The sequence below is a fragment of the Centrocercus urophasianus genome, unplaced genomic scaffold (genome assembly GCF_019232065.1).
Source record: "Centrocercus urophasianus isolate 14NV4802_14NV808 unplaced genomic scaffold, USGS_Curo_1.0 seq_1115, whole genome shotgun sequence".
NCBI lineage: Eukaryota > Metazoa > Chordata > Aves > Galliformes > Phasianidae > Centrocercus > Centrocercus urophasianus.
The window spans coordinates 8,763-23,787 of NW_024884271.1; the positions used below are offsets into that span (position 1 = coordinate 8,763).

The 15,025-nt window shown below is 53.2% G+C and overlaps 1 protein-coding gene across 1 annotated transcript in view; it reads left to right on the forward strand.

Annotated features, from left to right (window-relative positions):
- Positions 1-501: 501 nt before the first annotated feature.
- BSN (bassoon presynaptic cytomatrix protein) overlaps positions 502-15,025 on the forward strand; it is a gene marked incomplete at its 5' end in the record, with an annotated part of 44,429 nt that continues 29,905 nt past the window's right edge. The window contains one exon of the mRNA XM_042809207.1: positions 502-880. Coding sequence (XP_042665141.1) covers positions 502-880 — 379 coding nt within the window. The remainder of the gene's footprint in view (positions 881-15,025) is intronic.

The window sequence follows — 15,025 nt, forward strand, 5'->3', positions numbered from 1 at the left end:
GGAGCTTCCACCTGCACGAGGAATACCTGTGGGTGTTGCTGATAAGCTCCGGATTACGGCAGGTTTGGGTGACAGAATACCGACATCCACTTCTCCCACCTGTAAGCGATGCGCCCCAGGCTCTGCACAGCACGGGGTGGGGCGTGTGGGGCTGCATCTCGGGCACAGAGATCAGGTGAGGGCTAAATCCGACGTCGGGCAGCACGGGAAGCCGTGCGCTCGTGGGGGATGCAGAGCCACTAAGCTCTTTAACGGCGCCGTCCTTGGGAGTATCATGGGAGCTGGCAGCTAAAGCCCCTGCATCTTCTGGGGAAGGAAGGAGGTGGCATCGCCGCAGTGAGGATGGGGAAAAGCAGTGGGACAATCACGGTACGGTTGGGACGGAAGGAACCTCCCAGCCCCACCTGTGCCGTGGTGCCGGCTGCCCCCAGCTCAGGCTGCCCAGTGCCTGGGGCGCCGCCGAGCCTCTCCTTACCCGTGTGTGTTTTAATGGCATTTCAGCACGCCGAGGAGACCGGAGCAGCTGGAGCACGCGGCCGGACAGCGATCGGCACCGCCCTCCCTGGCGCAGGACTCCGAAAGCCCCCGTGAGATGCGCGGCCGTGGGCAGGCAGAGGGACCCCGCAGGACGCTGCAGGTGGATACCCACAGCCAGAGAGCCAGACGGTCGCCCTCGGCCTCTCCGGAGCGGGGCAGCACTCCCACCTCACCCTATTCCCTGCCCCAGATCGCGCCCCTGCCCAGCAGCACCCTCTGCCCCATCTGCAAGACAACGGAGCTCACATCGGCGCCCAGCCAGCCCAACTTCAATGCCTGCACCCAGTGCCACAGCAAGGTCTGCAACCAGTGCGGCTTCAACCCCAACCCGCATCTCACTGAGGTAATGTCTCTGTCATCCTAGTGGGGCTTTTCAGTGTGAGGTTTTGGCAGCCCTGCCTGTGGCAGCGGGGTTGAAGCGTGATGATCCGTGAGTCCCTTCCAAGCCAAGCCATTCTATGATTCTATGGTTGAAGTGTTATGGGCTGCCAGGGAGCGTGATGGTCACGTTTTCCTTTCTCCAAGATGCTGTACCCTTGCTTTTGGCAGTTGCAAAGTGTTAAAGGTGTTGTTCTTGCTGGCCAATCAGTGGATAATTGCCATAATATGAACTGCCATCTGGGGGAGGAGGAAGGTGTGCTAGTAGGAGGACCTGCTGGGGCAGCCCAGAGGTTCTGTGAGCAGCTGGGGCTTCTCGGTGAGATGTTGGGTGCTTGGTTGGGGTGGCTGTACACACGGTGCTGCCATGAAGTTTTGGGGCCCAGCAGTGGGAGAAATGGTTCTTGGTGCTTCCAGGATATGGTCGTGGTTTGGGGTGAAGGAGTCGATCCTGGCATTTCTCACCTGGGATAGTGTCACACTCTGCAAGTGGAGGTGTGAGGTGGGTGCATGGTGTCAGGTCTTACTGCAGCACAGGGCTCCCCATGCGGGGGCTCTGTTGGAGATCCCTGGATGGGGTGGGGGGCAGCTGGAGGCTCTGGCCAGGAACCTGCTGCAGGGTTCATCTCTTGGGTTGAACGCTTCAGAAACTGGGGAAAGCAGCCATGTGACTTCAGGATGTTAGGGAACAGGATTTGGGCACTCAGGTCAGCTGGATGCATGGGTTTAATTGGAAGTGGTGAGCAGTCCCCATTTGTCCCAACAACCAGAACCTACAGTTTCTAAATGCCGCCCTCTGGAATGGGCTTTCCTGGCTGACCCCTTAAATCCAGGCGGTGCTGCAAGGCTGCTGCATGCTGTTCCTGGTGATTTATGCAGCCGTGCTTCCCTTTTGCTCACGTATATATTTTCATGTGAATAGCTGATGGTTTCTACTCAGTGGCTGCGGTAGACGCATCTTTCCAACTTCTCTTTCTGCTTTCAAGGCTCATTAGTGGGATTCAATTATCGGGAACATCATATTTTCTAAGAAAGCTGAAACCAAGGAAACCAGAACTGTGTTTTACGCAGCAAGTGCTCTTCTGCACGATCTGTGGGCTGCCAGAAACCACGAGTGAGGGGGGTGGGCAGGGGCAAGGCACTTTGACCCTGCCGCTAGGCGAGGCCTTATGCTCCAGAGGATGTGCATTTCTTCCAAACCACTTGGGTCTTTTTTTATTTCCATCTTTTTTTTTTCTTCTTTCCTTTCTCGTATGGCTCAGCAGGCGTTTGGTTTTCAAGGAGAGTGGTGCACGTGTGCCATTGCAGTCAGCTGCTGGGGCACCTTGTGGCCTGGGTCTGTCCAATTGCTCGTGGAGAGGTGCTATCTTCTGTTTGGTTTCTACCTTCCAACTAATTGAGTATCAGCTCATTCTCATCTCACTGGGCTGGGCAGACCCATCCCTGCCTGTGTTGCTTGTGGTTTGACATGTGAGTAATGGTATTCTTGCTCTAAAATAAGTGCTCCCATAGCTTTCCATTTTGTAGCATAAGGATGCATGAGTTTCCTCACTCATTTGCTTATTTTGGAGCCCTCGCTGTATTTCAGGCAGAAGGAAACATGAAGCAGGGAGCAGTGATGGCGTCATTAAAGGCTGGTAGTGAAATGTGAAGAAGTGATGGAGCAGAGTGGTGAAATCTATCAGTTTGCTTACATGCCCACGTATGAAATTGGCTTTGGAATGGAGGTGCAGGATTCTAAACACCATCGCCCACTCTGGTGGGTTTTTTCCTTCCCATTAAAACTTTTTTCCCCTTAGTTTTCTTCTGTCTCATTGGGGTTGCTTTACTCTTTGGTCAAACAGTTCTGCTGAGTGCCAGGCAGAGCAATGCCATTAGAAAACCTTCTTTCCCTCCATCTTCTGCTTGCTGATGCTGCTCCCATGGCACCCTTTAGCTGAGTGATCCCGCAGCACGTTCCTCTGATTGGATTTGCTCTGTTTGGCACAATGAGAGGAACCTGCAGGCATCTTATCTGTTGCTTGTGGCTTTGGAAGCGTCGCAGCGCATTGCTGATCTGAGAAACGAACGTCTGCGCTATTCTCTGAAGGCTTTTTGTTGGTGCTGTTTGTTTCTTTTCATTCATTCCTTCCCCCTCCCAAACAATATAAGGAGAACATTGGCAAGAGGTTGGTTTTGATCTTAATCGAGAGCAGAGCTGCAGCGTTTCAGTACGTGCTTTAATTTGTGCTGAAACGATGCTCACCGTGTCTCGTGGGTTTGCTCGGGACTGTTTGGGGATTACAGAGAATCCCTAAGTTCTTCCTTATGTTCCTGCGGTGCTTTTCTCAACTGGGGGTTGTGTTCATCAGATGTGCTTCATCAGTTTTGCGGTGCACTTGGTAGAACTTGATCTTCCCAAGTGGAAGGAGCGTGTTTATGCACCTGCCTTCCCTTCCCATTGCCCTGCTCTTTGCTGCCTGGAATGTCTTGCTGCATCAAGTAGGGAGAATGCCTACAGACCAATGGCCTTTCTAGTATTTGAAGGGAGCATATAAACAGGAGGGGCAACAGCTGTTTACAAGGATGGATGGTGAGAGAACAAGGGGGGATGGCCTTAAACTGAGACAGGGGAGGTTTAGGTTGGATATCAGGAGGAAGTTTTTCACCCAGAGGGCGGTGAGGCACTGGAACAGGTTGCCAAGGAGGCTGTGGATGCCCCATCCCTGCAGGCATTCAGGGCCAGGCTGGATGTGGCTCTGGGCAGCCTGGGCTGCTGGTTGGTGACCTGCACACAGCAGGGGGTTGGAACTGGATGAGCACTGTGCTCCTTTGCAACCCAGGCCATTCTATGAGACAGTGTGATTGCACTGAACAACTCATGACGTGAGAATATCGATGGGGATCGTAAGCCTGTCCCCCTGCTCCAACAGGTCACGCATGGCCCTCACCTCTCCGTCCCCTTATCTCCACACCAAGCCCTTGTTTTGTCTCCTATCTGCAATGCTGAGCCCAAGGATGTTTCTCTTATCTCCCAGTTGGACTTCTGTTTATTTATGCTCTTTTTCTAAATGGGGGTGATTAGCACTGAACAGAGCAGCTAATAGGAAGCTGGAGAGCAGCGCTTGCCCAGGCTTTCTAAATATAAATGACTTGCTTGCCTCTGCAGCCGCTGCTGCAGACAGAGCAGGGGCTCCTGCAGCCATGCACAGGTTGTCTGCACGGAGGATGGATGGACGGCCGCCCAAGTCAGAGCCAACAGCAACAAAAAAAGCTGATGAGTAATTCCGGCTGTTCCTCCCCGTGCGCTGCCTTTCGCTCCTCTCTGCGCAAATGATTCCAATAATGAGAAATCCACTCGAAGAAAATGTCACCATGCGATGGGCAGGGTGGTGTCTGCTGATGGATGGTGCTGGTGTTGCTGACGAGTGGGCTGTGGGAAGGCAGGTGATGCACTGCTCTAGGAGCTGACGGCGACCAGAGGAGAGAGCTGGCAAACCCCTGTATCCAGGCTGTGGTGCTGCAGGGGCTGAGAGGCAGCCTGCTTTCTGCTTGGCGTTTGCTTGCCTTGTCCCTGCCCGGTGTGACTGAGTGCTGCCTGCAGGACTGGGTGTTCTCCAGCTCCCACCTGGTACGTCACTTCATTCACTTCAAAAAGGAATCCGGCCACAGATACGCTTTCCTCCATCACTGGGCTTCCAAAGGAGAACCGTGGCTGGGCGATGGACTGCTGTGGTTGTGTTCTCTGGAGCAGCTGGGGCAGGGTTGGTGGCTCCCTGTGTGTTTCTTATTTGCTTCCAGTTCTCTCCCTGGGACGTCCCAGTGCATGGAATGAGCAGCCCTGTGCCTGCAAGCAGTGTGGCAGTGAGTGAACCTGCTGAGGTGTTCCTCACAGCTCCGGCTTCAGCCCCACAACCTGGCTGCCCCTGTTTGAAGACCAGCATGCAGGGATGCGGTGCTAACTGGGCTACGAGAAGTGGTTATTTTAGCTCTGATTGAAATGCTGCTTTATCTAGATGGTAAACCTTTTGATGGGGGACAGCCGAAGGGTGGGATTTTTCTGCTGGTGTTGTAAATACGCCGTGCTGTTGGTTTGGCTTTCTTCTCCAGGAGCAATCAATGCAACATTGTCAGAATGGCTCAGTAGGGGAATTTGGAGAGGGAAATGTGATCCTAATGGGATGGGAACAAGCAGTGCTGCTGCCCAGTCTGTGGGATGACAGGTTTGCTGAGATGGGTTAAGGGACGGTGCAGTGCAGCCCTGCAGCAGCTGGAGACCAGTGTGGGGACCACAGTGCCCTGCTGGCTCTGTGACCATGTTTCTGCCCATGACACCCCAAGCACCCTCCTGGCCGTCCCACTGCCTATCTGCTCCCTCCCCACAGCTCGGGCACCCTCCCTGCATGCAGTTCTGAGACATGGGGCCAGATGCTCACTGCCAAGGGTGGCTGGAAGCCTGCTTGGAGGGAGGAGACCTGCAGAAGAGCAGGACAGTGCACACCAGTCTGACAAGAGAGAAAAGCTTTGGTGCCCCGTGCCCTTGTGATGAGCACGACGCACCGTATTCCCGTTACTGGAAACAGAAGCACAAACTCTCGGGCTCCTGCGTTCAGCACAGTGTAGATTATTGTGAATCATCCAATATCCTTATCAGAGCGCTGCAGACGGTGTTTGCATCAGTCACAGCACGGCCTGCTATCAGAGTCGGTGGCAGCGCTCTTCCCACTTAATTGCTGCAAGCAAGCAGCTATTTGAAGCCCTGTCCCCGAAGAGCAAAAGAGCTTGTCACTGCATGTAGCTGGACTTTGCAAGAAGTGTGGGCTCAGCACAAGCCCCCCACGAAGCATGCAAATGTATAGGCATGCATGTATAAGGCTGCACGGGGCTGGATGTGCTGGGGTTTGGTGTGGGGATGTAGCCACACTTGGGGCTACAGGGTGGGAACCTCAAGGAGGATGGTTTGATATTTTTGTCTGGCCAAGTACTGCAATGCATGAAGGTGTAGGCAGGCAGGGAGCTGCAGGTGCTGAGCTGCTGCAGGAGAAGAGGTGGCTGCAGCTCCTCGGGAGCACAGCTCCAAACCCAGCCCAGCCTTGGCTCTGTCCACATGTTCTGCTTGGTCCCTGCTGCGCTCCCTTACGCACTGTGAAGTGTTTCTGCCCTTGCTGCCATCCTGTGTTGCTCCATCCCATCTCCAGCACTTGCCTGCTGCACTTTCCCAACGCAACCGTGTTAAGCAGAGCGTGGTGCCCAGCGGGTCACATCCAGGTATGGTGGGAAGGAACTCGTTGAAAGCCAGTGGTCTGTGGCACCAGCCTCTCTCAGCATCCGAGAGAAAGTTGAATTACCTGAATTTCTGGATTCCTCAGAAACCATCACGCTTCTTGCTGGGAGAGGCTTGTCCTTGTGCCCTCCCTATTGAGCAGCCTCTCAAGCCTTGAGAAGACTGAATGTGTCGGTGCTTGGTTGAGCTCGGCACGCAACCACGCAGCCAGCTTGTGCGCCATAACTCATTCTTCCAAACTCTACCTTATGTTCTGACCTGCCGTATTAATTTTCCAGATGAAATGATTGTGGCTTTCAGATTGGAGATTGCTTTGAAAAATGTTACCAAACCAGCACGCTGCTGCTGCCATCTGTCTTCTGAGCGGCTGCTGGGGTGCTGCTGCTTGCTGGCAGCAGATGATGGTTACTGCCACAGTGGGTTAGGGATTATAAAACCACAGCACTTCAGAAGTTCTGTTTCCTGTAAGTATTTCTGGGTGCTGAGCTCTGGCTGGAGGCAGGTCTGCAGTGAGAGGTCCCAGGATGGGATTGCATTGAGGAGATGCCCCCTGGGGGCTGTGCCCGGCCTTAGCAGCATCACTATGATGTGCCCCCCGCCCTCCTCACCCATTGTCCATATCCTCCACCACTGCTTTCCTACCCCTGCAGAGTGCCAGGCAGGGGCTGTGTGGAGTAGTGCCCAAACAGACAAGCGTATGGGCAGACAAAAGCTAATGGGAAGGCAGTGTTTATTTGGATGCAAAATGCTTTTTGCCTCGGTGCAGGGAATCTGCCGCTTCCCTCTTGCTGATCCAGCCCTGCCTTGCAGCTTGGGTCTGGCTGCTCGCAGATCTGCTGCTGTTTGGCTGGAGCTTTGGCTGTGCAGCACCCAGAACTGGAGAGCTGTGCAAGATGCAGGGAGCAATGCTTGCTGTTGCTCCCTCATCTGACAGATGTGCCGTCGGTCAGGGCCCCTGTGGCTGGTGGTCACGCCTGAGCTGCCTCTGCTTGGAGCTGGGGCAAGATTTATGGTTTCTCTCCAGAAGCGGTTCCTAATCGGCGTTTGGAGCTTGTAGTAAATCAAAGGGGAGGTGAAATCAGTTTGAATGATGCAGTTTGCTCTTCTTTATTTTGCGTTTAGTCTGGATGGATGCGGTCCCCAGCTTGCGCGAGGCATCCACCAGCTGTGTGCTTTTTGGCTGGGGTGGCAGAGCTCAGAGCTGGGGGCTGCCTGGGGCTGGAATGGGAATCACAGAACCATAGGGGTTGGGAGGGACCTGTGGCAATCGCCTCATCCAACCCCATGCTAAAGCTCCTGCACGCCTCCTGCAGGGCACCCTCTTTCTGAACTAAAGGATGGGGCACCCAGGCACCCACCTGAAGCAGTAGGCAAAAAGCTAAGGAACCAGAAAGGCAGGAAATATTGCCCTAGGGTATTTTTCTTCTTCTTTTAACTGAGTAGTATTTTTATTCTTCTGTAGCAGTTTTTGGTTTTGCAATCAAGAACTCCACCCATCCTTTGAGCAGAATGTAGCCAGCTTGTGCTCTAAGCTCCGCTGGGGTTTCAGATGGGGCTGATGGGTTCTTCGTACATCTCCCAAAGGCAAATCTCTGATATGGAAACGAGCAGAGCTGGATAACTTGTTCTCTTTGTGTGATGCTGGAAGAGGACAACAAACTCTTCATCAGAAGGCATCCTGTGCAGCTTTCTGGAGTCTGCTGTTTAGGTCCCTACAGCAAGCAAAAAAATGCTGATTTACTCAACCAGTTTGGAGAGGTGCTTCATGGCGTTGGTGTGGGGATGGCTCATCCAGACAGGTGCCTTGGGCAGGAATCTGCTCTCAGGCTGTTTCTATGGAGTATCACACATTCTTGTCTCTGGAGAAAGGAGCAGCAAGAAGTGGGCTTAAGCTACAAGGAAGAATTAGGTTAATATTTTGGGACTGCTCTCTAACCATGAGGACAGTTAAGCTAAAGCCCTGCTATTCCCCCTTGTGGTGCCCACCCAGTAAATCCACAGCGGCTGGGAGGTGTAAGGACAGAATTAGACAGCCATCTGTCGGGGGAGCAGGCACCTCCTGCAGAGCCCTCTGCTGCTGCAGGACACGAGGGTGAAGCCCTGCAGCCTTCAGCATAGGGTTTGCTGGAGCCGAGCCCGATGTCAGTACAACCCAAAGCCAGCAGCATCTCCTGGGAGAAGCAGGGTGCTGCAGAGAGCAGGCAGGGCTGGGCCCCTTGGATGGGGAAACCTGCCCTGTGCCTCCCACCTCGTGATGGAGAATCCTATGGAGCGTGTGGGATGCTTTCTTTTGAATGCCCATCTCGTTCTAGTCCCACCTCATGGGGCTCTACAGCTCTACTCTTTGAGCGTGGTGAGTCCTGGCACCTTCCCTCCCCAGCGGTGCTCCTGCAGCACCAAGGTGGCTCCTCCAGCCTTCTGTGCCCCATCGTGCTGCTCTGCAGCCCTGTAGCTGCATCGTGGTCGCTTGGTGAAAGTTCCGGGGAGAACTGTGCAGCCCAGGTACCCAACAGGAGCAGGAGGGGAATTCACCAGTCCTACTTTGTGGCTTTCTAATTGTTCGGTATTTGCATCCATTAAGCAGCACAGGGATCCAAACAAGGGCACAGGCCACGTGAGTGGTTTCTGACAAGATCAGCCCAACCACGGGTAGCACGTGCTGCTGCTCTTTTGGCCGTTGCTAGAGAACAAGAGGCTGGTTTGGGTTTTGCTTTAGGTCGGTTGTTCAAGTTGGTGTTTGTTGGTTGGGTTGGTTTTTGTTGGTTAGTGGAGTGTTTTAGTTGGTTGAGTTGGTGTTGGTTGAATTTTTATGTTGGTTGGGCTGGATTTTTATGTTGGTTGGCTTGGTTTTGGTTGATTGGGTTGGTTGTTTGGTTGGCTTTGTGATTACCAGTTCTAGAGTAGACCTTTTCACCCAGAATCATTCGCTACCGTGAGGAACTCAGTGTAGGAAGACAGTTAGTACGTCACAGTGAGGGTGCTTGAGGTTCTCACATCATTAACTCTTGTTTTCCCTCTTTTTACCACTCGTCCCCCCATCTCCAACCACTGCACACACACACATCTGGCCACTATTGCTCAGGTTTCTGCTGTTCCCCTTCTGAAGTTTCTTGGTTGCCCAAGGCAGACCACAGAAGTTTGAAGGCTTCCTGCCCTGCAGAGCTCTTTTCTTACGTGCTTGTTGACCAAAGCTTGCTTCCAGGCATGGGGGGAAGTGTTACTGCAGAAACCCTATCAGTTTTGGGGTATTGCAGGACCATCACACCTCTTGCTTTTTCTTTCCTATGGCTGTAGATTTGTGTTTTGCTGATGGTGTGGCTAGCTGGATTGTGAATTATTCATGGCAGGGAACTTATCGTGTTTATCTGGAATAATTGTGCAATTAAATCTGTTTATGTATGTAAAGAGATTGTACAGTGTCTTGCCTATCTTCAGGCCTTAAATGCTGTAAGTGCATTTATTACATACTGATTCATAGAATCATGGAGTCGTAGGATCATTTGAGTTGGAAGGGACCCTTAATGGTCATCTAGTCCAACTCCCCTGCTGTGAACGGGGGCAGATGCTCATTCCAGCTGGTTCACTCAGAGGTGCATATTGCACTGGGGCAAGAGGGCACAGCTTGGCCACTTCCATATGGAGAGGATGGGAGGCCCCAGAGCGGTGTCTCTCTAAGGATGCTTTGGGCTATTTATGCCCTGCCTGAGCACCAACACGAGCCCCCATGTCCCCAGGCTCCTCTGGACCGCTCCTTTGGTTGTGCAGAAGCCCAAGTGATGGGGACCCGCAGGCGTCCAACTGCGAGCCGCCTTGCTGCAGGGAGCTGTAATGGCAGCCAGACCAGGCAGAGCCGTCCATTACGCTTCCTGTGCCCTTGCACTGAGGTTCTGCAGCCTCAGGGCTCGGGGCTGCACTTAAAGCACGTCCACGCTGCCATCTCACCAGGCTAAAGACCACGGTGAGCTTTCTGCCATTCCCCCCGACCGCGCACAGAGGAAAGCAGCCTCCGAGCACATCCCTACCTTTCGTGTGCTCCCGCGGACGGGGAACAAAGGCTGTCTAAACAGGAGCTAGTGAGGCAGCAAATCGCACAAGAAACATTCCCTAATGAAGCGGAAGGACTTGTCCCTTCGCCTGGGGCAGCAGCACTGCGGGCGCGTGGAGCCGGGCAGCGCTGCACAGCGAGGGGCCCTGCACCCAGGGTGGAGCGGCAGCGGCACGCAGGCAGGGGCAGAACACGGCCAGAGGTCTCCTTCCTCTCCTCCCAGCCTTTAACCCTGCTGTGGGCAGGAGAGCAGGGCTGGTGCTCAGTGAGCGGGCGGCAGCGATGGGGAGCTCGCCGGGGGAGCGCCGCCTGGTGCGGCACGGCGGATCGAGGTCAGTCCCAGCACTGCTTGCTGGTGGGTTTTTGGAGCGTTTGCCCAGGGTGGGTGCTGTGGGTGAGGAGGGCTGGCGGTGGCACGGTGGCCTCACTGCGTCCTGCGTGACAGCCCTGAGATTGTGTTGTGCTCCCAGGCGGGACTGGGAAGTGGCTGAGTGCCCAAGTTCACGCAGTGCTACCAGGGAATGGCTGGAAGTGGGGCATTCGTGGCTCCTGCTGCAGAGAGGGGCAGCCATCCCCAGGATGGAAGGGCTCAGTGCGATGGCAAAACGTGCTCTGGGCAGCGTTTTTGCAGTCGTGCTCATAGGTGAGCAGTGATTTCCTAGCAGGAGCATGTTACATCCACTCTGCCACCCTTTCCTTTTCTGTTTACAGCAGAGATGACAACCGCTTGTGATTTCTGACAGTTCTGAAGCATTAGCTGAGTTTGGGAGGTGCTTACCAGAGAAAGAGGCTTATTTAGGGGAAAATTAATTAATAAATGACTAATAGGATGAAATGGCACCGTCTTATTCCCCAGCTTGGCTCTCTGGATGAATGTGGGCTCCCATCTGTTGTTTGCAGCAGAGGAGATGAGTCTGGGGGTTTGTTCCTCCCTCTCGCCAGCACAGGCTGGCTGTTTCCTGGCAGGCACTGGCAGGATGGCTGCTTGTGGCTCGGTGGCTTCTGTGGCTTCCCCTCCCGGGCAGCAGTGCCGAGGATTGGGTTTGCTTTGTTTTGTTGTCTTTAAAGAAAAGGATACGCACAGGACAGCCTTTTTCCAAAGCACATCGGGGACACATCCCTTGTCAATTAAATGCCCAAACGCTGCTAATTGCACGGCCCCTCCAGAGTGCTGCATCCCTGTGTGAGCATGCATTGGAATGTGACCAGCAAGCTCCAACCCACGCCTCTCCCTGTGCACATCCGCGTGGTGCTGGCGCCTTGCACTCGCCTGCTGGCCCCAGGGCTGCTCGTTGTGCTGCAGAGGGAGAGAGCTGTTGTGTGTGCTCCCCCCCGACCAAGCCCTCAGTGGCGCAGCAGCATGCTGCAACCCCCCAGGGAATGATTTACAAGCCTTTTGCAAGCGGGCTGTGCGCCCTGTGCTATAGGCTGTCCCTGTGCTGCTGTAGGAGAAACGAGCAAAACTCGGGCGTAACAGAGAGATGGACTGTTTTGCTGACAAGCTGATTTCTTTAGACTGTGGCTCTTCAGCTGCAAGCAGAGCTGATGAGTTGGAGGCATGTGAGGACACTTGAGGCAGGTTCCTGGCAGCTCTGCAGCACCGGGAGGAGGCCAGGATGCTGCAGCGTTCCTCTGGGACAGCACCCAGCGGTGGCACTGCTCTTCATCCCATGCATGGCACGCTGCACTGAGCTTCCAGAGCAATGAGCTCAGCACCTGCAATTCCAAATTCCAGCCTTCATTTTGTTTGCACTGCCTTGGGGGTGTTGCTGCCCAGGGAGAGCACTGAAGGAGCTGTGCCCCTCTGGGCTGGCTGCAGGAGATGGGGCTCTGGGGCTCCTGCAGCTGAGGGCATTCTGCTGGAGGCTGGCTATTGCTGGCTCCAAATGTGGTTTTTCATGACTGTGCAGACTACTAACCAAGTGCTTGAGGCAACTTGGAGTTAGCCCCCATTCCTTTTCTTCTCTTGTTTCCCATGAGCACGTTGTGCTTTCCAGCTGGCTGTGCACCCCATGGTGTAAGAGGCTGACCTCAGATGGGAATGAACAAACCCCACTGGGGGTGACTGGGGAACTGCTCTTCCCAGCCTAAAATAATCATTTGCAGCGGGTTGGATGAGCTGTGCTCCCAGCAGATCTAAGGGTTCCTGTGGCACAGGGCTGGTCTCTCAGGTCTCCTAAGTCATAAATAGGATCATCTAATGCTCTCCTGTCCTCTGCTGCTTGTGCAGTAGGACAGCGTTCTGTGTGACCTTCAAATAGACAGCTTGCAGTGAACACAGAATTATTCTCTGTGATAATCCTAAATTTTGGCTTGAAGACAGTCTTGGGCATTTATTTGAGAAGTCCTTCTGCTTGCAGTTCACTTTGAGGCTTCTCCTGTGTGCTGCAAAGTCTGCGCCCTGCGCGGACGATGCTTTCGGAGCTGTATTGTCTTACCTCTAGAGAACAAAACAGCCTGCTCACTGCGGATGACACCAAGCTGCTTGTACAGTGGTTGACGTGCCCAAGGGGCAGGACGCCATCCAGAGACCCGGGCAGGCTGAGCTGTGAGCCCAGGAGAACCTCATGAGGTTCAGCACATCCAAGTGCAATGTCTGCACCTGGGTTGTGGCAACACCAGCTACTGATACAAGGTGGGGAAAAGTGAGGATGGAGCAGCTCTGCTGAAAAGGACCTGGGGTGCTGGTGGATGGCAGCTGGACATCAGCCAGCGCTAAGCACGGTGTCTCCATCAGCTGTGGCACAGCCAGCATGTGCTACGTATCCCTGCCCCATGTTCACGTTGGGGAGGCAGATGGATGCACACCATGGTTACGTTCCTACCAAGCGCCGGTGAGGGCTGGATGGCTCCGATGTTCACAGCTAGGATGGATTTGGGCACTAAATCCTCTCCAGATGAAAGGCTGTGTAAGTTTTGCCTCCCTGAGCTTTGTACCGAGCCCAGCAGCATGTGTATAATTTGCTTTAATGGTTAGAAACATCTGCTGTTAAAAATGATGCTTAATATATTTGGCTTCCATTTCCAGTCGTTCGTTCTTTTCATGCTCTTTTCTGCCTAATTAAGAACCTCTTAGTACCTGACATTGTTTCTGCTCAATGCCATAATCAAGTCACTTCTTCATCTCCTCTTTGATAAAGCAAAAAGATCGACCTCTTTAATTCTCCCATTGCAGACATTTTCTCCTAGAATCCCTGTCACAGATCCGGCCCATATCCTCTGTGGAGTTGTACTCATCATTTCAAAATGTCGGCATGGCACTGGTTGTGGTTCTGGAAGGGCTCCTTCACTGCTGGAGGTGGAACTGAGCTGTCTCCATGCTTACCAGCATCGCTCTTCATGCAGGACCCATCTGCATCCCTATTTATCCCTCTACCAGACGCTGTTGTAGGTGATGTTACCGTGGTGATGGGGAGCTTGGTGGAGGGGTACCCAAGCAGTGGTAAGCCCCTGTTGTCCTCCAGATCTGCTCTGAAATCTGTTATAGCCTTATCTTGTAGTCACATTCTATAGGATATTCTTTTTTTTTTTGTCAGCATACCAGACCTTGCTTGGTTAAAGCACCTTTTGGGCATCACTTCCATTCATTGCTAATACCAATTCTACACTCTTTAATGGGGAATAAAATCAAGTTTGCTTGCCTTGACCTATTTTCCTCAAAACCACATTGACTGGCATATCTGCTTGCCCTTCAGTTCTCTGCTGCGTGACTCCAGTGTCATCTTTCTCTCCTGGATGGATGTCTGGCTGGCTGTCCTGTCAGGTCATACCCTCGTGCCTTGGGTATCCAAGCAGACAACTCTTCCAGACCTCTAAGATTTCCTCAGTATGCTTGAAGATGAACATCGGCACGCAGCAGCTTTCTTAGCTCTCAGAGATCTCTTGGATGCAAAATTATTCAGATCTGCCAAATTTAAATATCCTTGGTGCTGGTAGATGTTGTTGGATGTTCGTCTCAGTTGCTAATAAGCTGGAAATGCTTCATCCTTGTTATGAGCATTATCCTGCTTCCTTCCAAATGTTCACCAGCAGTAATTAGCGCACTTATGCCCTATCTGTCTCATTAGCAGCTTTACTCGCTCCATCCATTAATGAACCTGTGTCCTTCCTTGGACAGCCTTTGTCCCCGCTGCTCTCGATAAAAGGACCCCAAGAGACTTTTGTGCAGTTCCAGTGTTGTGCTGCAATTCGTGCTCTTCACAGCTTCCCATCCCCATCCATCAGTCGGTCCCGGTGATGCTGAGCTCTGAATGCTGTTGATTTGCCACCTCCAGTGGTGCCCTTCATTTTGCCCAGCAGTCACATTCCCTTTTAAGCAGCCTGGCTCGCTCCCCATCGGGGGACTGGTTTGGTTTCAGAATCATCCTTTGCACCCCGATTCCCTTTGTGGTTTTCATGATTCCCCCACTCAGATTTCCTCTTGCTGATTACCCGGTATGGATGTAGAATTGGTAAGATAACTTCTTTCTATTCTCATCTCCATTGCTCCCCCATTTCTCCTCCTCGCTGCAGTCGGTCTGCCCACACAGGGGGAGGCAAGGCAGCCAAGGGGTCCATCAGCCCCCCAGGGCTGTCCTGGTGGCTTGTCCATGAGCCACGCTTGGCTTGCATGGCCAGCAGTAGCCAGAAGGCACCTCCAATTGCTGGGGAGCAGTTCTGTGCTGTGAAGATCTCTTTCCCCAATTTCTACCTCACCCCAGGGTCTTAAAGTATGGATAAGAAGATTACACAGAGAGGCAAGATTTGCATTTCTTAGATACTGGGAACTTTGTGGAGAGAGAGAGAGAACCTGAATAGAAGGG